At 42.2% G+C, this 21,014-nt stretch overlaps 2 protein-coding genes across 2 annotated transcripts; both read right to left on the bottom strand.

The window, feature by feature from the left end:
* Window positions 1–13,897: 13,897 nt before the first annotated feature.
* On the bottom strand, window positions 13,898–14,511 carry LOC147447638 (uncharacterized). Its single transcript, XM_086524375.1, has 3 exons — window positions 14,454–14,511; window positions 14,294–14,366; window positions 13,898–14,216 (listed from the first exon to the last, which is right to left on the bottom strand). The coding sequence occupies exons 1-3, from the start codon at window positions 14,509–14,511 to the stop codon at window positions 13,898–13,900; spliced, it is 450 nt and encodes a 149-aa protein (XP_086380501.1).
* Window positions 14,512–16,094: 1,583 nt separating this feature from the next.
* LOC147447637 (uncharacterized) lies at window positions 16,095–18,050 on the bottom strand. The gene is made up of 3 exons (XM_086523652.1): window positions 17,353–18,050; window positions 17,141–17,256; window positions 16,095–17,020 (listed from the first exon to the last, which is right to left on the bottom strand). The coding sequence occupies exons 1-3, from the start codon at window positions 18,048–18,050 to the stop codon at window positions 16,095–16,097; spliced, it is 1,740 nt and encodes a 579-aa protein (XP_086379778.1).
* Between the last annotated feature and the right edge of the window lie 2,964 nt (window positions 18,051–21,014).

Genomic DNA, 21,014 nt, shown 5'->3' with positions numbered 1-21,014 from the left:
GTATCCCCAAAGTTTGTCGTGCAAAGAGAGATAGAGAGAGGCTGTGTGTGTGTGGAAGGCTGTGATTTGAGCAGAGCCGAATGATTGGGTCTGTTTGATGCGTTGTAGAGAGAGTGTGTGTGTGTGTATGCGGTGGTTTGCTTGCAGATAGTGTCCAGTTTTGAAGGTGAACTCTAGTGGATTGGGATGATGTGTAAAGCCTAGGCTATAGTGAGGCATTGTGTTGTATGATGGGGGTGTTCCCCTTTCCTCCTCTCCATCTTCTGGTGCCCCCGCTGAGGAGCTGTCTGATGCTCCGATATGAGGTTGAAAGCAAGGTTTGGTAGAGCTGACAAAACGGTTGGCTGATGGTCGAGGTGTTTAGTGGTTGAATTTGAAGCTGGCAGAGATGGTGGAGCAAAGTTTTGGCCCCATATTTATGGTAGTTGATCCTGAGGATTGGTTAGTAGATTTTGAGTTATGGCTATTGTCGATGCGTGTTGACAGATGCGGAAAAGCTACAGACGGTGCCACTGCTGATGCGCGGATGAGCCAAGATTTTGTTCGATGGTTTAAAGAGCAATGATCGAGGATCATGGCAGGAGCTGCAAAATCGGTTTCTGGAGCAGTTTCCAGAGGTGATCACTACAGAGGAAGCTAGTGCAAAGCTGAAGGCGGTACGACAGGATGTAAGTAAAGTTTTTTCCATTTTTCTTGAGTAGTTTGAAGCCTATTGGAAGTAGTTAGAGGTTGCTATTGGGGTAAAAAGCAATCAATATTTGAAGCTATTGATGTTGCTAGAGTTCTTGCATCTAAGGATTAGAGAAATGGTGGAAGACGGTGTGGATACATATGAGGACATGGTCTATCTGGACAAGATGAAGAGCAGAAAGGTAAAGTGGAAGCTGAAGTTGGGCATGTTGAATCCTGCAGATTATGTGCCTATTGCGGTGGTAGCGGAGTGTTCTTTGGTCCGCCCGACCAAAGGCGGTTCCAGTTTTTCAAAGTGCAGAGCCTATGGAGGTAACGCCTATGGTTAGTTATGTTCCTTGGAGGTTTCCAGTTTGTGATGTGCATGTGCCGAGGGTGGACGAGCTTGTCAACGAGGAGAAGCTCCATGTCGAGGTGAACCAAGGTGCAAAACCGGTAGCAGATGTTGAGGTTCCAGAGTAGATTACAAAGGTAAAGACTGTTCTTGTGGAAAGTACGCATGAAAAGGTAGCATAATGCAATTGGGTTGTAGATACTGAGGGTTCAAAAGCAGGTGGAGAAAGTGAGGAACGTCATGAAGATGATCAATCATTGGTGGACCAGCAAGGGGATGCAGATGCAGATGTAGAGTCGGTATATGATGCCGGTGATGATGAAGATACAAGCTCGAGTTGTTGGGAGACAAGCAAGGAGGATAGAGCAGATGAGTCCACATCCTGTGGTGAGGAGACGGAGTTTGACAAACTTGAGATGGTAAAGGTAAATCTCCCTTATTATGTGTTTGATGATATGGTGATAACAAATGTTAAATAAGAGTAGGGAACAGAGAAAGTCGATGTGCTTAATGGGGACCGAGTGGAGTAGTCTATGCCCACAAATGGAGCTATGCAGATGGAGACGGTGCAGATCCTTGCTGCAAGGGATAATGTGGCCCTACCCAGGGATGATGATCAAGAGGATGTAGTGTGGGGAGCATTTCTCTCTACTTTGACAGACCATGATGCAGGAGTAGAAGAGGTGATTGAAGCAGCTCAAGCTGACAGGCAAGTGGAAATGGTTGATTTTGAAGAGCAGCTAGTTGCAGAAGGAGGGCTCGATGATGCTGGAATTGAGTGTATGGCCAAAGACGAGGTTGTGTTGCCAAAGACAGTGGAGATTTCGATGGAGCAGACATGTCCACTGGTGGATAAAGGAGAATCCTAGGTAGTGGTCTTACTTCCATTAAAGGCATGTGAGCTATGGTTGATGAACATAATGGTAGATACAGCTATGCGGTGGATTGTTCAGCAGGCACAGGGGTCTATGGTTGAAGCCTCCACTTTACTTGGTTGGGAGGGAGGGTCAGACATGTGTTCGAGCCTGTTGTTAGGTTCATGTTTCTTTGATGGTGGTATGTGCGGTGATTCTCAGTATATAGTGGGAAGTTTGGAAATGAATGCATGGAGTGTTGAAGGCAGCAGTCTACACACGTGATGGTCTATGCGCTGGGGTACGGCACTATGGGGTGATGTTACAAATGGGTGAAAGACACCAATGGCAAGTGTTTGATCCAGGTGAAATCTATGTGATGTAGTTTCATAATAATCGATATCTAATTCTCCTAAATGATTTTCTCATGTTAAACTGATCATTTAATATGGGGAAGTGCTACGGGAGAAAAAGCTAGAATATTGGTTAAGCTAGCAGACCGGCCAAAATAGGGATCCAAAGGAGGGAAAATAGGGATACAAAGGGGGGGCCATCTGCAAAAGATCCATGTGCAACAATGGGCTAAAAAGACCCTAAGGTTCAGCCCATTAAGACTTCCAAAATGATAAGGTTCCAAAATTCAAAGGTTGTGTCCAAAGGTCAAACATGGGGGGAATTGGATGCTTTGTGTGTGTCCCAAAAGTCTTTTCAAATCCCTACATAGGAGGGGGCGAGCCTAGCTTGTAGGGGATGAGAGATAAAGTCACACACACACACACACACACACACACACACACAAGCTCCCTTTACACAAAGGGCACGAGGGACACATGTCAGCTCCTTAGCCCAGATGCCCACAAGGTGTGCCCAATTCCTATTGGATGGCCTTGGAGGTGGACCAATGAGAATTAGGCTAGAGTAAATGTAGTTTAATTAATTTAAAAACACTTAATAAAAGAACCAATGAGAATTAAGTCCTCTAGAAGACTATTGGACAGTCTCCCAAGGGGTCCAATGAGCATTCAGTAGCCCAATGGCTTGCCTGATTCCTATTGGCCAGGAGGAAAAGGGGTCCAATGAGAGTTTAGTTGAATTATTAAATTACCTAAATCTCTCACAAAAGGGGAAAGGGGGACACCTGTCAGAAGGCTATCACTTATACTGCTTAATTACCATTGGCTAGGCATGGGGAGGTCCAATGAGAGTAGAGCATGAGAAAATAGCAAGAGGGGTCGGCCAAGAGAGAGAGGGGGCTGATTTTTTCAAGGCATTATCACACACACACTCACACAATCTCATGTGTGAAGTAAAGAAGACTCTCTCTCCTTCTCAAGCTTTAATGGAAAGCTTACCACCTACTCCAATCTTTTGAGAAGGGAGGCCTACATCAACAACTCTTGGCTTTGTGATGCAAATCCAACCAAGAGCAAAGCTTCAATGCATGCTCATCTCCTATACCATGATAATTACTAAGATAAGCTATGCTAATATGAGTGATTATGTGAGGAGATGTACATCTTTCTCATAAGAATACTCCTTCTTCCTCTCAATCTACTCTCATACCATGCTAGCTCTCACCATCTTCGAAGGTGTGTGAGGTCTTGGGTCTGAGACCGGGGATAATTGATGTTGTGTTGGCTAAGTGTTTTGCTTAGTGCATGAAGCTTTCATATTCATTGCACTAGCTAGTCTTGAAGGAACACAAAGAATTGTATTGTACAATGTCTTTCTTGATGGGAGAAACCATAATACAAAGCCTTTTGGAGGGGGGACCGGCTCCATGAAAATCCGGTCCTCAACTGTTGTCAATAGCTTAATTTCTCTCTATTTTGAAAGTATTGTTCATGCTATCTAACTAGGTGTTATGCTTTTTGTTTCTCTCTCCACCCAAGCACTCTTGTAATTCTCATTAGGAATTTATTCTAATGAAATGCCCACTATGTTCATGCTAATTTCCGCTACACACAAGTTTTTAGGCCATTAAATGTTACATTGGTATCAAAGCGCAAGGTTTCTCTTTTCTTGCTCAAGAAGGGAGGTCCGCAAGCTAGCTATAAATGGTTGGTATCATTAATTGCCTGTGAGTAAGTACAATAGGGATTTTTTAGCCTTGCAGTGCGCCTGCCTTCGTGCAGCTAACGAGGCATCACCATCGAGAGCTATGGTCTTAATAGTGGAGTCCTACGGGGCTTGCCTACGGCTTAACCACTATTGAGCTATTAGAAGCTTGACAGGAGCCGGTGTTGTTTTAGTGTTGAACGACCCTCTCTTCTATTCCTTGCAATTAATGGTGTTCGAGCCACGGGTACAGTAGCTTGAGTGCTTTTTCTAAAGGGGTAAAGAGGAATAGCAACTAGGGCTTGAAGTGCTAAAGTACACCTAAAAAGTTTACACCTAAAAGTTGTTAGAATGGCTGACAATAGTAAAGAGAGTGAAATTAATGTTGATAACTTTGATTTTGCTAATGAGCAAGCTACTAATGATGCTTCGATGCTTCTTAACTATCTTGTTTCTAGGCTTCAACAAGCCATGGGCAATCCATCTCTCCAAAGTGAAGTGCAACGGCAGCTTCGTGCTCATGGGATTCTCCAAGCTCAACACCATGACGAGAGAACACCTAGGAAGCCTCCTTGTGAGACTTCCAAGAGAGTTCTCTCTCCGATTCGGGAAGAATAAAAGAATCCATACGAAGGGCTCAAGAATTTACTTCTTGATGACAAGAGCCTCCACCGAAGGAACGAGAAAGAAGTGAGTCTCCCGCAACCTCGGCCGAGATGGCTCCATGAAGACGGCGGGCAAAACGCTCTCCATCACCACCAAAGCGGAGAAGACCATCGCACCCTTCTCCACACCATAATTCAAAGAGGGATGATAAAAAGCAGAGAAGAAAAAGGCGAGAAAGAGGACACCCTCTTCTCCATCTTCTTCATCCTCTTCCTCTTATGAAAGTGATGGTGAAGATGACGAAGATTAAGACAAGAAAAAGGCGAGAAAGAGGTCACCCTCTTCTCCACCTTCCTCAAATTCTTCACCTTCTGAAGAAAGTGATGGTGCAACCTTTGAACCATCAAAAAGAAGAGGCCATAGGAAATCCTATGCCGCGTGGAAGAGGTTTTCCAAGCTCAAGAAGTTCAAAGAGGGAGGGAAGAGCATCTCTTTCCTTACCTATGATGGCACCTTTGGTGCTACGGACAAAGTCTTGGCCTTTATCCAACAGTTTGATGCGGCGTTTGGAGATGAGGGCTTCACGGAGTCCTCTAAGCTACGCCATGTAGCTATGCACTTTCAAAATTCCGCCAGGCAATGGTGGTCTAGCCTACGAGCCAACGGTGAAGCTCCGCGAACATGGAAAGCTTTAAGAGCTTCCATTATGAAGCAGTTTTTGGCCACCGATGCCAAAGACAAAGTACTCACCGAATGGCGAAGCTTAAAGCTCTCTCCCTACGAATCCATCCACAAATATGTAGACAAGTTTTGGGACCTACAACTCAAAGCCACTGTCTTCAAAAAGTTGGATTTTGGAGAGCAAAAGCAACAATTTTGTGTGGGCTTAACCGAAGAAATGGCGGAGTATGTCAACTCCCAAAGGCCACGTACCATATCGGCGGTAATACACCATACTATGGTGGCCTCTCAAATCAATTTCCAAACGGGGGCTAAAAGAAATAATAAGCCCACGGAAAACAAGGGTTCCAACGAGCCTAAGGGGAAGGACAATGTCCAAAAGTCTCCTAAGGACAACTCCAACAAAGTTAAAGAGAAGGGAGTTTACAAAGGAAAAAACAAACTCTCTCCTGAAGAGCTTGAGCATTATCACAAGGATAACCGGTGTTTCAAGTGCGACGAACAAGGGCATGCGTACCGCGCTTGTCCCCCAAAAGAACAACCGCCAAGATCCTCCTAGAGCTACCTTGGTTGAAATCCAAGAGGAGGAGACTCACCAAACTCACCACAAAGTATCTCCTCTATGCCATGCTTGGGGAAAGGTAGAGAACATGATGCTTTTATTCTCTTTGACCCTAGTTCTACTCACAATTTTATATCTATAGAGTTGGCCACCAAGCTAGGCATACAAGCCTACAAGATGGGAGATGTCCTACCCGTAGACAGTGCTTTCAAGGGGCAAGAAGCTTTAGTCACTCCCTTAATCGGTAAATTGAGGCTTCATGTCCAAAGCTATGTGGTCAAAGAGGAATTCTTTATCTCTCCTCTCAAGCATGAGGATGTAATCCTAGGGGCACCATGGTTTGATCACCTGGCTGCCAATGTTAAATTCCCTGAAAGGAGAATCTCCTTTAAGTTCAGGGAAAAATACATGTATATAGATGCTAAGGAAATGGGTAAAACTATCCCCATTGTACATACACCAGTTTTCAACAAGTCAATAAAGAGCTCTATTTCCGTGTACATGATTTTTGTTAAAGATTCTCAAAATGAACCTAATGCTTTAGCAAAATAAAATAAAAACAACCGAAAGGAATTAGAGTTATCCAATTTTCTCAAGGGGTTTCAAGATGTTTTTATTGAAGACATCTATTGTGAGCTACCTCCTAAACGAGGTAATGATGACCATGCAATTGAACTTCTTCCAGGAAGTTCACCGCCTAACAAACCTCCTTATAGAGTTTCTCAAGCTCAACAAGAGGAGATTATGCGGCAAGTGCATGAGTTAGTTGAGAAGGGCATGGTTAGGCCTAGCTCATCTCCATTTTGCTCACCTATGCTATTAGTGCAAAATAAAGACGGCACATATCGTATGTGTGTCGACTATAGAGCACTAAATAGGATCACTATCAAGAATAGGTTTCCCATTCCATGGGTAGAAGACCTATTTGATAAGCTACAAGGATCGACCTACTTCAATAGGATTGACCTAAAAAGTGGCTATCATCAAATACGGATAGTTGATCAAGACATTGTAAAGACCGCATTTCGTACCACATTTGGTCTTTACGGATACATTGTCATGCCTTTTGGCTTGACCAATGCACCAGCCACATTCAACCGCTTGATTGAGAAGTTGTTCAGGCCTCATCGAACCTTCACTAGAGTGTTCTTTGATGATATTATCATCTACTCTAATTCATTAGATGAACACAAGCACACCTCCAGGTAATATTTCAAGTTTTAAGAGAGAATAAACTTTATGTGAATCGAAAGAAAAGTGAATTTTTCTTGCAAGAGATTCAGTATTTAGGTCACATTGTCTCAAGATGGCATCCAAATGGATCCATTGAAAGTTAGAGGTAATAAAAGGATGGCCTAAACCAAAGAATTTTCATGAACTAAGAAACTTTATAGGTATGTGTGCATACTATAGATGCTTCATAGAAAAGTTCTCACAAATTGCGGGACCATTACATGACCTAACAAAGAAAAGCATTAGGTACACATGGTCTGCTAAGGAGAACAATGCTTTCGAAAATTTTAAAGAAAAGCTTATCTCTCCACTTGTGCTTACACTACCGGATCTCTCAGAACCATTTGAGGTCCAATGTGATGCTTGTGGTCATTGCCTTGGAGCTGTTTTGCTTCAAGAAGGGAACGCCATAGGCTATGAAAGTCGAATGCTCGACCCTGTTGAGCAAGCTCTAGGAATATACGAAAAGGAATTCCTTGCAGTTCTACATGCCTTAGACTCATGGAAGAACTATTTATTGGGGACTCCTTTCATTCTGCGAACGGATCACCAAAGTCTTAAGTACTTCATGACACAGACCAAGCTCTCCAACAGACAAATGAGGTGGGCAAATTTCCTTTTGCAATTTCATTTTCATATTGGTCCCATTGCTGGCAAGCATAATCAAGTAGCTGATGCACTCTCAAGACGATCGAGAGTGAATGCGGTTTCCATAGCAACTCACAATGATCTATCTTCAATGATAGATGAGTATGCTATTGATCCCGATTTTTGAGATGTGATTACAGCCCTTGCATTAGGGAAGAAAGAAGAACCATTTGCTTTACAAGATGGTTATCTTCTCTATGGAAATAGACTATGTTACTAACTCACTACGTGAGAAAGTAATGTATGAATCTCATGCTCCACCTTATGCGGGGCATAGAGGGATTCAGTCTACCTTAAAGGGAATTGAAACATATTTCTATTGGCCTACCATGAAAGTGAACATACAAGAGTATGTTTCTAAATGTGTGGTATGCCAAAAGACAAAATTTGATAGAGGGAAGCAACTTGGATTGCTTCAACCCTTGCCAATCCCTAATTCACCATGGGAGAGCATATCCATGGACTGCCTAAGTCTATCCATGGGAATACGGGAATATGGACGATAGGGGAAAGGTTCAGTAAGCAATCTCATTTTATACCTATCAAAAAGACTATCAAAGCCCATCAAATGGCAACCCTCTTCATTTCACAAATTTTCAAGTACCATGGCTTGCCAATGTCCATAGTGTCAGATAGAGATCCTAGAATGACTAGTAATTTCTGGAAGGGTCTCTTTGAGAATTTAGGGACAAGGCTAAACTTCTCTTCGGCCTACCATTCACAAATAGATGGCCAAAGTGAAATAGCTAACCTAACAATTCTTGATCTACTAAAAGCCTATGTAACGGAAGTAGATCAAAGATCCCAATGGGAGGGGTACTTACCCTTAGTGGAGTATGCTTACAAGAACACTCTACATACTTCCACGGGAAAAGCACCTTTCGAGGTAATTGAGGGAAGATCAGAAAGTCTCTTGCTACTTAAGGTACATGGGAAGATCTTCGCTGTTGTAGATGAGTATAGCTGAGACCTACAAGAATCTTTTCAAACGATTAAGAATACTATCTCTATCTCACAACAAAGGCAAAAGGCTGCTACTGACAAGCACAGAAGAGCCCAAGCCTTTGAAGAAAACGATTGTGTCTTATTAAAATTTCCCAAGGCTCGATTAAGGCACACGACGGGCAAGAATCCTACGGGACACCAAAAGTACTATGCTAAACTAGCAAAAAGTTACTATGGTCCCTTCCAGATTCTTAGGCCAATCAATGAGATGGCCTATAAACTCAAGTTGCCCAATCATTGGCTCATACACAATGCTTTCCATGTGAGCCTATTAAAGCCTTACAAAGGAGAGCCACCTCAAGAACCAACTACTGAAGACCCACCGGAGATAGAGGACCAAGAGGAGGTGCTGCAGCCTGAGTCCATTCTCCAACATGAAGACAAGGTACTAAGAGGCGGTAAGACTATCCGGCGATATCTTATTAAGTTTCAGAATTATCCTTTTGAAGATGCTATATGGATGCAAGGCATACATTTAAAGGATAACCTAAACCTTGTCAATGCTTACAATGCTTGCGGCGGCGGTAGCCTCAGGCTCTCAAGCACCAAATGGACTAGTCATCCATTGTGGAATGATGTCGTAGGGTAACATAGGGATCCTCTACCCGCTAAGAAAAGGACTCATGAATTTGCTTTATCTTCTCTACACCATAGTCGAGGACCACTATGATTTCAAGAGAGAGGTAATGTCAAAATAATCAATAGCTAATTCTCCTAAATGATTTTCTCATGTTAAACTGATCATTAATATGGGGAAGTGCCAAGGGAGAAAAAGCTAGAATATTGGTTAAGCTAGCAGACCGGCCACAGTAGGGATCCAAAGGAGGGAAAATAGGAATCCAAAGGGGGGGCCATCTGCAAAAGAGCCATGTGCAACAATGGGCTAAAAAGACCCTAAGGTTCAACCCATTAAGACTTCCAAAATGCTAAGGTTCCAAAATTCAAAGGTTGTTTCCAAAGGTCAACCATGGGGGAATTGGATACTTTGTGTATGTCTCAAAATTCTTTTCAAATCCCTACATAGGAGGGGGTGAGCCTGCTTGTATGGAATGAGAAAGAAAGTCACACACACACACACACACACACACACACACACACACACACACACACACACACACACACACACACACACACACAAGATCTCTTTACACAAAGGGAATGAGGGACACATGTGAGCTCCCTAGCCCAGATGCCCACAAGGTGTACCAATTCCTATTGGGTGGCCTTGGAGGTGGAACAATGAGAATGAGGCTAGAGTAAATCTAGTTTAATTAATATTAAAACACTTAATAAAAGAACCAATGAGAATTAAGTCCTCTAGAAGACTATTGGACAGTCTCCCAAAGGGTCCAATGAGCATTTGGCAGCCCAATGGCTTACCTGATTCCTATTGACTAGGAGGCAAAGGGGTCCAATGAGATTTGAGTTGAATTATTAAATTACCTAAAGCTCTCTCAAAAGGGGAAAGGGGGACACATGTTAGAAGGCTATCACTTATACTGCTTAATTACCATTGGCTAGGCCTGGGGAGGTCCAATGAGAGTAGAGCATGAGCAAATAGCAAGAGGGGTCGACCAAGAGAGAGAGAGGGGGGGCTGATTTTTGCAAGTCATTATCACACACACACTCACACAATCTCATGTGTGAAGTAAATAAGACTCTCTCTCCTTCTCAAGCTTTAATGGAAAGCTTACCACCTACTCCAAGCTTGTGAGAAGGGAGGCCTACACCAACAACTCTTGGCTTTGTGATGCAAATCCAACCAAGAGCCAAGATTCAATGCATGCTCATCTCCTCTACCATGCTAATTACTAAGCTAAGCTATGCTAATATGAGTGATTATGTGAGGAGATGTACATCTTTCTCGTAAGAATACTCCTTCCTCTCAATCTACTCTCATACCCTGCTAGCTCTCACCATCTTCGAAGGTGTGTGAGGTCTTGGGTCTGAGACCGGGGATAATTGATGTTGTGTTTGCTAAGTGTTTTTCTTAGTGCATTAAGCTTTCATCTTCATTGCACTAGCTAGTCTTGAAGGAACACAAAGAATTGTATTGTACAATGTCTCTCTTGATGGGAGAAACCATAATACAAAGCCTTTTGGAGGGGGGACCGGCTCCATGAAAATCCGGTCCTCAACTGTTGTCAATAGCTTAATTTCTCTCTCTTTTGAAAGTATTGTTCATGCTATCTAACTAGGTGTTAGGTTTTTTGTTGTTCTCTCCACCCAAGCACTCTGGTAATTCTCATTAGGAATCTATTCTAATGAAATGCCCACTATGTTCATGCTAATTTCCGCTACACACAAGTTTTTAGGCCATTAGATGTTACATGTAGGGGGTGGGGCAACGCACTTGAAGGTTTGGCAGTAGGCTGCAATAAAACTATGTAAATATGGTTTTGATTTTGTCATAGTGTGTGCCAGGTTTCGCAATTAGAAGGGGAATAAAGCTCTTTTTTGGTTGAGTAAGGGGTGGGCAATGATGGTGCAGCCAAAGTTGGTGGACCATAGAAGATGGCATGGGCCGTCATGTACACACTAGCAGAAGCATAGCAAAGGGCTAGAGCAACTACAAAGATCATGGGCAAACAGGTAGCAGCGGGTATGTATGGCTGATGCGGTTTATAGGCCAAGAAAGGCTCTAAAAGGGACTAATTTGGGTAGCAGATAAAGAAGGTTCAAGGTGCAATATTTGGACCTAGAAATACAGAGCTTGAAGTGCTAAAGGAGCAGGTCTAGACGGCTCATCAAACAGAGCTATGGAGCCCAAGTTATTGGAGTTTGAAGGTGCAGTGCGTTGTAGATCCCCGTCGGGCAGGGCAGCTGGGGACAGGTGGCCCAAGTGGATATCAATGTATAGATGCATAGTGCATCAGTTATGGAGAATGCTGCACGTCTCTACAGAGTTTGAGAAGGTGCTATGTCGTGTATGGATCTAACAGGAATTGATTGCTCGTAAAAAAGAGTTATGGACTGCAGGTTATGGCCAGGACAAAGATTGTTTGAAGTTGCTCGAGATTGGTTGCAGATGAAATTTAACGTTTTTGCGGCCTCAGTTCGAGAGAGGAGTCAAAATGCGGCAAGGCCAAAGGAGCTTGGAGTCAATGCTGTGATCCTTTTTCCGGACTTTACGGGCCGAGTGTTCGATCTTGGGGCCTCAAATGATGGCAGAGCCATGAAGTTGGTGGGCCAAAGGGATTCCCACAAGCAATGCAACCGTAAAGGTTTTGGGGAGCTTTTCAAAGAATTTAGGGGCAATCGACTAGTGAGCACCATGTGATAGCAAGTCTAGTCCCACATGCCGGGCTTGATAACAAGATGTCGGTTTATATTAGTTGGGACGTGAGCCCATTTTCTAGTGTAATGGAGAGAGGGGAGCTCCCCCTTGGCGTGGATATGATGGACCTATTGTGGTGCTACGCGCAGTGGCGCGAAGGGCAGAATATAGTGATTTTGGCCTACGTCGGTGGCGCGTTGATAGTAGGCGGTGGCGGTGTTCCTTGGCGGTGGTGTCTATCAGCAGCTGAGTGATGATGTAGCTTGCTCCCGGTTGGGGCTGGTTCCTGCACCCGTCATGGGCCCAGATATTTTGAGAGGGGAAGGGGACCCCCCACTAGCAATATTGCTAGTGCCATGGGGGGTGTCCCGCGTCAAATGAGAGAGAGAGAGAGAGAGAGAGAGAGAGAGAGAGAGAGAGAGAGAGAGAGAGAGAGAGAGAGAGAGAGAGAGAGAGAGAGAGAGAGATCAAAGGTGCTCAAGGGTGCCCCATATGCAAAGAGGGTTCAAAGGGCAAATGGGTGGCCAAGTCGGGCGGACAAGAACATAGCGAAATGTCCACCATACAAGAGTTTCCAAAAGGAGTAAGCCAAATGCTAGCAGTGCAAAGGAAATTCTAAAAGGGGCTCGATTTGAAGTGCACCAAGAGCTAAGAAAGATCCCACTTTTTTCTTTTTTGGGTCTTTTAGCCACCCTTATAAAAGGAGGTGAACGTGATATTGAAAGGGCTTTCGCTATGGGAGCTTTTTTCATTAGTTTTTTTTTGGCCGAGGTTTGTGTTGGCTCAGAGAATTGGTTGTACATGGTTGTGTACATGCAAGGAAATAAATCATTGCTATCTCTTGGCGTCATTCCCCCTTCCCCCTTCTCTTCTCTGTTTTATGTGCATGTGTTTCCTGGCGTGTGTTGTGTGCCCCCTCGAAGTTTGTCGTGGAAAGAGAGATAGAGAGAGGTTGTGTGTGTTTGGAAGGCTATGATTTGAGCAGAGCGGAATGATTGGTTTTGTTTGATGTATTGTAGAGCGTGTGTGCATATGGTCGTGTGCAGACGGTGGTTTGCTTGCAGATAGTGTCAAGTTTTGAAGGTAAACTCTAGTGGATTCGGACGTTGTGTTAACTTTGAGCTATAGTGAGGCATTGTGTTGTGTGCTCGGTGTGTCCCTCTTTTCCCCTCTCCATCGTATGTGCTTGCAACTTTGCTCTTGCAAATGCATACGGCTTGCGGGAGAGCCATAACTCAAAATCACCAGCATCACATATGGCTTGTGGTTTTGTTGTCTGGGTCTCCCACAAGCCAAAAGCGATGCAACTTTGCTATTTGGTCTCCCACAAGTGCGTACAATTTCTAATCACATTTTGTTTGTTTGAAAAATCTATCATGACCTAGAAAATGAGGGGTGGATTGTGGATGCTAACGATAGAGACACTCTCATATCATATTTCAAGATGCCAAGAGTATATACATATATACGATCCTAGAAAAAGATAAATTAACCCGAATCTACGGAGATACTGTTATACGATGATAAGTTGAAGGTGCAGGCGAGTGAGGAAGGAAGGGGAGACCCGCATGCAATTGCTCTCTCTCTCTTTCTCTCTCTCTCTCTGCAAACGCACCTGAAGAGGTTGTTTTAAAAAAAACTAGCTTGCGCGACCCGCTTACCGGTGGGTCTCGCTCGCTCTTACTATGACACAAATTAAATTGATGACACACATGGTATTCATATAAGTTGTGCTTGTATGATCTTAATTAGTTTTTTTCATGGTACACACACACGCGCGCACAAAGAGTGCAACATGGTTTTCATTCCAAATAGGAGCCAATAGTTTTGTTACAAAAAAGAGGCTTCTTGATAAGAGAGTAATCACATCAGAAAGATAAGGGATAAAACATAAGGAATCCCAACCCCAAAAAGAGATCACCATCAAACCAAACCCATTGTAGAAGGCATCATTTAGGTTGAAAGCGAAGCTTGCGATAGACACGAGTTCGCACCCGTAACACCCAGGGCCCAATGTATCGCACACTTCGTCCAAGCTGCCTTGGAGTATCATTGACAACATACATTCTCACTTTCCAATTCTCTGCTTCAAATCCAAAGGAAGGTAGTGCATTTATGGGCCGTTGATACCCTATCTCTCTAAGAGAGACATGACCCCATCCTGCTGCCTTGTCTAGCTCTAAGGCAACATGATAGTATCCTATGAGTCCTAAATAGCACGTGGACTCATATAGACCTACCAATAGATGGGCTAGATAATAGTGTTTTCTACAAAAAAGAAAGAGTATGTTAGAAAAATCCAAGCCTATTGCAAGACATAAATAATAATAATTCAAAAGCCATACCTTATGACCTCAAACTCTTCTAAGATATGGACAACATCAGTTGCAGGTATGGGTCCCCTCCAAAAAAGTGGATCTATGCATCATACAACACGATTAGTATGCTTTAATCATTCAAACTTCAAAGTGGGGCTCATTTTTTTGTAAAGTTTCAACAAATTACCTTGAATATATTCAGACACCCTATCCATTGTGTATTTGACTGTAGATCGGCTGGCCATCAATAAACAACAACAAAAATTAGGATTAATATAAAACTTCATTTAACAAAAAGTTAATGACAAAGAGTAATGCATGGATGAAAGATAGTATGATACCTTAAACATTTCTGACCTCTAGCACTTCTTTGTAGACAATGTTTCGGTTGCAAGCCATTGGATTTGCATTTGAATTTGCCATCGATGTTTGACTACCATCTATCAAAATCTTTATGGCAGTAGAAGAACGCATGCGAGGCATTGCTACATAGAGCTGACCATGAGTAAAAACAGGTGTAGCAAGGTACAAACCTAAGAATCCAAGTGTTTGACCTTGTGCCTTGTTGATGGTCATTCCGAATGCAAGTCTCACAGGAAATTGTCTACGCTTCATTTCAAAAGGTAATCCTTGGAAGCTCCTATAATAAAGTTGATCCTTGGTATGAACACATTGTCTCCAACATGAGAACCTGTGATTACTTCCACCTCAATGACCCTGTGATAAAAATTCTTACATATCAATCTTGTCCCATTGCATAAACCACGCCTTGGATCCAGGTTGCGAAGGATCATGATTGGAGCATTCTCTTTCAGGTGCAAGCAGTGTGGTGGGAAGCCACCACCAAGATCCAATGAGTTTAAAAACTCTTTTGGATATAACCCACCATTACAATCTGATGTACAAAGAGAATCTGCACTCAAGTATTTTTTGTCAAGTCCTCTCATTTTATGCATAGCCAAGTCATTGATTATGGAAACATCCTTATTGCGTGGTGCAAGAATACCTTTGTCCCTAAAGAAGCTTGCATGTCTTTGGACATTTTGTAAGTCACCATATATACTATGAATTAGGCCTTGAACATTGTTATCTTCGAGGATCATACTACTTGGAAATGCACTCAAGTATTTTTTGTCAAGTCCTCTCATTTTATGCATAGCCAAGTCATTGATTATGGAAACATCCTTATTGCGTGGTGCAAGAATACCTTTGTCCCTAAAGAAGCTTGCATGTCTTTGGACATTTTGTAAGTCACCATATATAATATGAATTAGGCCTTGAACATTGTTATCTTCGAGGATCATACTACTTGGAAATGCTACAGTATCAAGTAAATCCCCATGACATACATTCCCATTGCCAATTTCTAGTACCCATTTTGCAAAGTCTCTCTCAACTAAGTCATTGGAACAATGAAGTACACGCATATTCTCTATTAGCTTTAGAGTCCTCACATTTTTCCATACATTAGATCAGCACAAAGAGGCATCAACAATGTCTGCTCGACTTCCTTTGGGCACAACTGGTAAAATTTGTCTAAAATCACCCCCAAGGAGAAACACCTTTCCCCCAAACAATGCATCACTTTGCATAACATCTCTCAATGTCCCATCCAAGGCCTCAAAATCATAATATGGACCATGGGAGCCTCATCCCAGATGATCAATGATGCTAATCTCAAAAGCTCTGCAAGTTGACTATTTACTTTGATGTTGCATGTTGATTCAGAATGCACTTCTATTGGTATCTTAAATCTTGAATGTGTTGTATGTCCATTGCTAAGAAGTAAAGCTGCAATTCTCGAGGATGCACATGCTGAAGCGACATTCTATTGACCACGTACACGACAAAGTAGTGCATTATAGAGATAATTCTTCCCAGTCCCACCGGGTCCATCCAAGAAAAAAACTGTCCCATTTGATGAGTCAACTGCTTGCATGATTTCGTTATAAGCAGATCTTTGTCCACAATTCAAAGAGGCTTCCATACGAATGGCTAAAGTCATTTGCTCGTTTGGATTGAGCATCCTCTCTTCTGCTATCAAACCACTCCCACATCCAGATAATATAGAACGGTCTACTTCGGGCATCCCAGAGTAGTCACAAAGTCGTTCCCCATATGATTGAAGCAGAGACTCCAAGCTACATAATGCTCGATTCTTAGCTATTTCATGACATACATCCTCATCACTTGTACATTCATGCAAATCATAAACATAATCCTCAGAAAGCTCCAAGGAGAATCGGTGCCACATTATACCTAGACATAATGGCTCACAAAATACCAAGATCATAACAAATAGTTGTCGTAATTGCAAGCCGGTACTTGTACACGATGCCTCTTGCAAACACATAAACCATTCATCATCATTTTGTAGCAAACCCCTGGCACTGCAAGCTTCCTTGAAAGTGGCATAGGTTTGTCCGTTGAAAGTGTGAAGCTCCTCAAATGATTTACAACCCTTGCATATGGTAAGCAGCATACGTAAATAATAAAGATCGCCTGCATTGGGAACAACATTGTACATTCTCCCTATAGTATCACCTCTTTGCCTATGTGACCAGACTTTATTAGTGGGGTTCCAAACCCATTCGGTGGGAAAATCTATATATAATAAATCATTTGCTTTTGGATATTGTTGATTTGCTACAAACCACTCTATAAGTGTTGTCTTTCTCTTATCATCATTATTCACCAAATTGAATATGTCAGTAGAGTCTCCAAAAGTAACCATATTTTGTTGTGGAAGATGCACTTGCAAACACAATATATCAGGCTTTTCCTCATGTAATGAGAATCCAAAAATTTTCCAAATTGCTTCCTATGCGGATACATAGCGTGCATCTAAATAACTCTTGATTTTATCAAGAACACCTTCTCCATCTTGGAGCACAATTGTGGCCCTATCATGTCCTTTGTACACATACTTATAGAGATACTTCACTGCTGATATGGTTGAGCATATCTCTACATTGATGTGAGCTTTATATCTTAGAGACAACAATGGATTATAGGGAACAATCCATTTGTTATCAAGCCTCTCTTGCTTTTGAACCACATATTGACCATCATCTCGCTACATATACCTTGGATATCCATCACCATCAACAGAAGTAGATTCACAAAACTCGTGCGGGTATTTGAATCTACATCTTTGATCTACCATGCATGGAGCATTTCGATCCAATGCGTCACACGGACCATGAACATTGCAACAACTCACAACATCATATAAATTAGGAAATGAATTTTTATCTGGAAGTTCAACACAAACCATTCTATCGTAATGCCACATCTTTGTCGGCTTATATTCGGATGCAAGAATCAATAAGATATGAGCATGGGGAAGACCTCTCTTTTGAAATTCTATTACACAAACATGTCCGACAACCTTTGCAAAGATAGCCCTTTTAAGAAGAAAGTCCATCAAATCTTTGAATTTATGATAAAAGACACATGTAGCCAAGTCAGGACGATTAGAAGGAGTCTGTCCTGGCAATAACGCATCTTCTATTTCCTTCCACCTTGGGTTGCATGTGAAAGTTATGAATAGATCAGGCTTTCCTCTCTTACGTACAATTTCCATAGAATCTTGATGGAGTTGCTGCATGTACCGAGGTCCCCCGACAAAAGATGAAGTCAATACAATTCTTCTTCCAGCATTAACACCCATGACCCCATGTGCATTGTCACTGGAAGCAAGCATGTCTACAAGGCCTTGATACACTTCTACATGAATTGATCTTTGATTGTTTCTAAACCATAATAACCTTGACTCCTCCATAGTACTGTAGGCATCAACAATGTACTACTACAACAATCGTCCTCCACGTAAAAGGCATTGTGTGGTGTCACTCCTATCTGCAACCTAAAAGTGTAATATTGTTTTTGTGTAATAAATTGCTGCTCATTGTGAGTTTGCGGTATATATGGATGCCACCCATCCTCTCCATTAGGAAATAATAGAACATATAGTAAAGGCATATATGATCGATGTAGGTTGGAGATCCTTTTAAGCCCCCCATCACGATACTGCAATACAATATCACGATGGCCGATGTTGCTCTCATCTCCTTGCCCTGGCATAATAGCTACAACCTTAGATCCACGTGGAGCTAAATATTGCCAACCATTTGTACGCTTCTCAGTAATGACCATCTTCATGTTTGGATTCCTTCATTCCCCATTGTTGTAGTAGCAAACCGTAAGGCATTTGCATATGGGTTAACACGATGCATCATAGCCTGCAAACTATGCAAGGAATCTCTATCTAAATCTGGCACATGATGCAATCTATTGTTGAGCTCATTCTCTGTATCAAAAAAGTAAAATTGTGCAACGCGAGGGATCTGATCCACTCTTTCCCACGGTGTCATGGGCCCAATATTATGGTAGATGACACCATGAACTTTAAAAGTGTACACACCTCTCCCTCGCGTAAGTTGCTCATCAACATGAGCACCCAAAGAAGCAAAAGTCAATACATTATTATATGCTCTGATGTGTTTAAGAAATTTTTTGCTCTTGGTAGTACCACCTTGCATGAATTCTTTGAGCTCCATTGGCGGATCACTCAAAGGAAGTAATTTGACTTTTCCTGATAAGCAACAATACTTACCTACAAATGTGCGTATAGACCTACCTTCAACCTTCCAAGCACATGCAACACAAAAGGAGCACACAAAATTTAAGCCACCCAAGTTGTGGACCAAGCATTTTCCATGGTAGAGGGCAAGCATAGAGTCATGCTTCAAGATTGTTGTATTTGGATAAAGGCAACGAATAGATAGACAATAATGCTCAATTTTAGAGAATCCTCCTTCTTCAAAAACAATGCAAGGATGTTGTTGTTGACCCTCCCAATTGTTGGCAACTCCAATAATGGAAGGTACTTCTAAAGGTCTAGTGCTTTGAGCATTTGTAGTACAATTTTCAATATGCATAGCCATGGCATCCATTTTTTGACTGCCATGGCTTAAATGCATGATATTCACACAATCTCCTAAAATACCCAATGGGATTCACTGCAAAGATCGTTGAGCCCTAGCCCGTGTTGTTTCTCGCCTAGCTTTTTGAGAAATGTTGCACAATCTAGCTCGATGTGTGTGTCATGGGGACAAAACCCGTGGTCAGGACACCATCTGTGTTAAATAATTTTTTTAAAAGGTTGTCAATAAATTGGAGTCTTCTAAATAGGAAGATTTGCATCTATATAATATGAGCCATCAATCTACTTGGCCCTGACTATTTGTGTCACATAAGTTTGGCATGAATTACTTTTCATTCCATATCTCCTTTCCTCCCCCTTTCGCTACCTCTCCGTTTTTCTTTCTACCCCTCCCTATATCTTTTGATGTTTTCCTTTTTGTTCATTCCCTACCCCTTAAACCTTCTTTCGTCCCCTCCTCTCTCTCTCTCTCTCTCTCTCTCTCACACACACACACACACACACACACACACACACACACACACACACACACACACACACACACACACACACAGCTTTTCATGCATGTGTTCCTGATCGAGAGAGAGAGAGAGAGAGAGAGAGAGAGAGAGAGAGAGAGAGAGAGAGAGAGAGAGAGAGAGAGAGAGAGATACTTCAATGATAATTTGAAGTTTTGCAACATCATTAGATCAAAAACCATTACATTTTAGGATAGGATGCAGTAACATCCCCTTGTGCGTTATGAGTGGAAATGATAATTTGAAGTTTTGCTACAGCATTAGTTAAAAAAACATTACATTTTAGGAGAAGATGTAGTAACACCTCCCTGTGCGTTAGGCATGACAACACAACTAAGTCTCCTATCAATGGCATTCAAGCAATTGATTGCAATTTTTAAGGTCTTCATCTCAGACCCTAAATTTGCTACATGCGCTTTCAGAGCTTCAACTTGCTCCTTGTGTTCTTTAAAGGTCCTAATCTCAAACCCCAAACCTATTACATGTGCTTTCAAGGCTTCGACCTGGTCCTTGTGTTCCTTGAAGCACAAAGACAATTGTTGCACAACCTCGTTCTGGAAATTTTCCATGAATGTATAGATTTCATGTTGATTGATTTCCAAACGTGCAGTTTCGTCCTTGATACCCTTTTTAGAGCTTCAACTTGCTCCTTGTGTTCTTTAAAGGTCCTAATCTCAAACCCCAAACCTATTACATGTGCTTTCAAGGCTTCGACTTGGTCCTTGTGTTCCTTGAAGCACAAAGACAATTGTTACACAACCTCATTCTGGAAATTTTCCATGAATGTATAGATTTCATGTTGATTGATTTCCAAACGTGCAGTTTCGTCCTTGATACCCTGCAATGCCAAAATCACCTCCTCTCGAAAGGTGATGTGGTCTTCTTCACCTTGAACTTGTTTGCAAACCTTTTGTAAGTAGTTTTTGCACTCTTATTGGACAGCTTCGTTGTGTTCACAAAGTCCATGAATGATTTGTAAACGCTTTGAAGGACCCTCACGCCCCCCTGATTTGGTCAACTGCTTTGCAGCTCGCACGCTATTGCACTCTGGAGGTGTAGGCATGATAACTTCATTTACATCATGATCTCCTTGAGAAAAATTCCCAGAGTCAGAAGAAGGGCTATCCATCATTGAAAGAGAATAGATGCATCGATTAATTGCAAGTGATCATGAAAAAGTATGCTTTGGTTAAGTAGAAACAATTTATGATGAAGTGGAGCAACTTAGGTCTAAAAAGAGAGATACACTTGTCATTGCTTAGTCATGGAGGTGCATATAGCA

The sequence above is a fragment of the Adiantum capillus-veneris genome, chromosome 11, assembly GCF_014529385.1.
Source record: "Adiantum capillus-veneris isolate H3 chromosome 11, ASM1452938v2, whole genome shotgun sequence".
Lineage (NCBI taxonomy): Eukaryota > Viridiplantae > Streptophyta > Polypodiopsida > Polypodiales > Pteridaceae > Adiantum > Adiantum capillus-veneris.
This window is presented reverse-complemented; position numbering and strand designations above follow the sequence as displayed.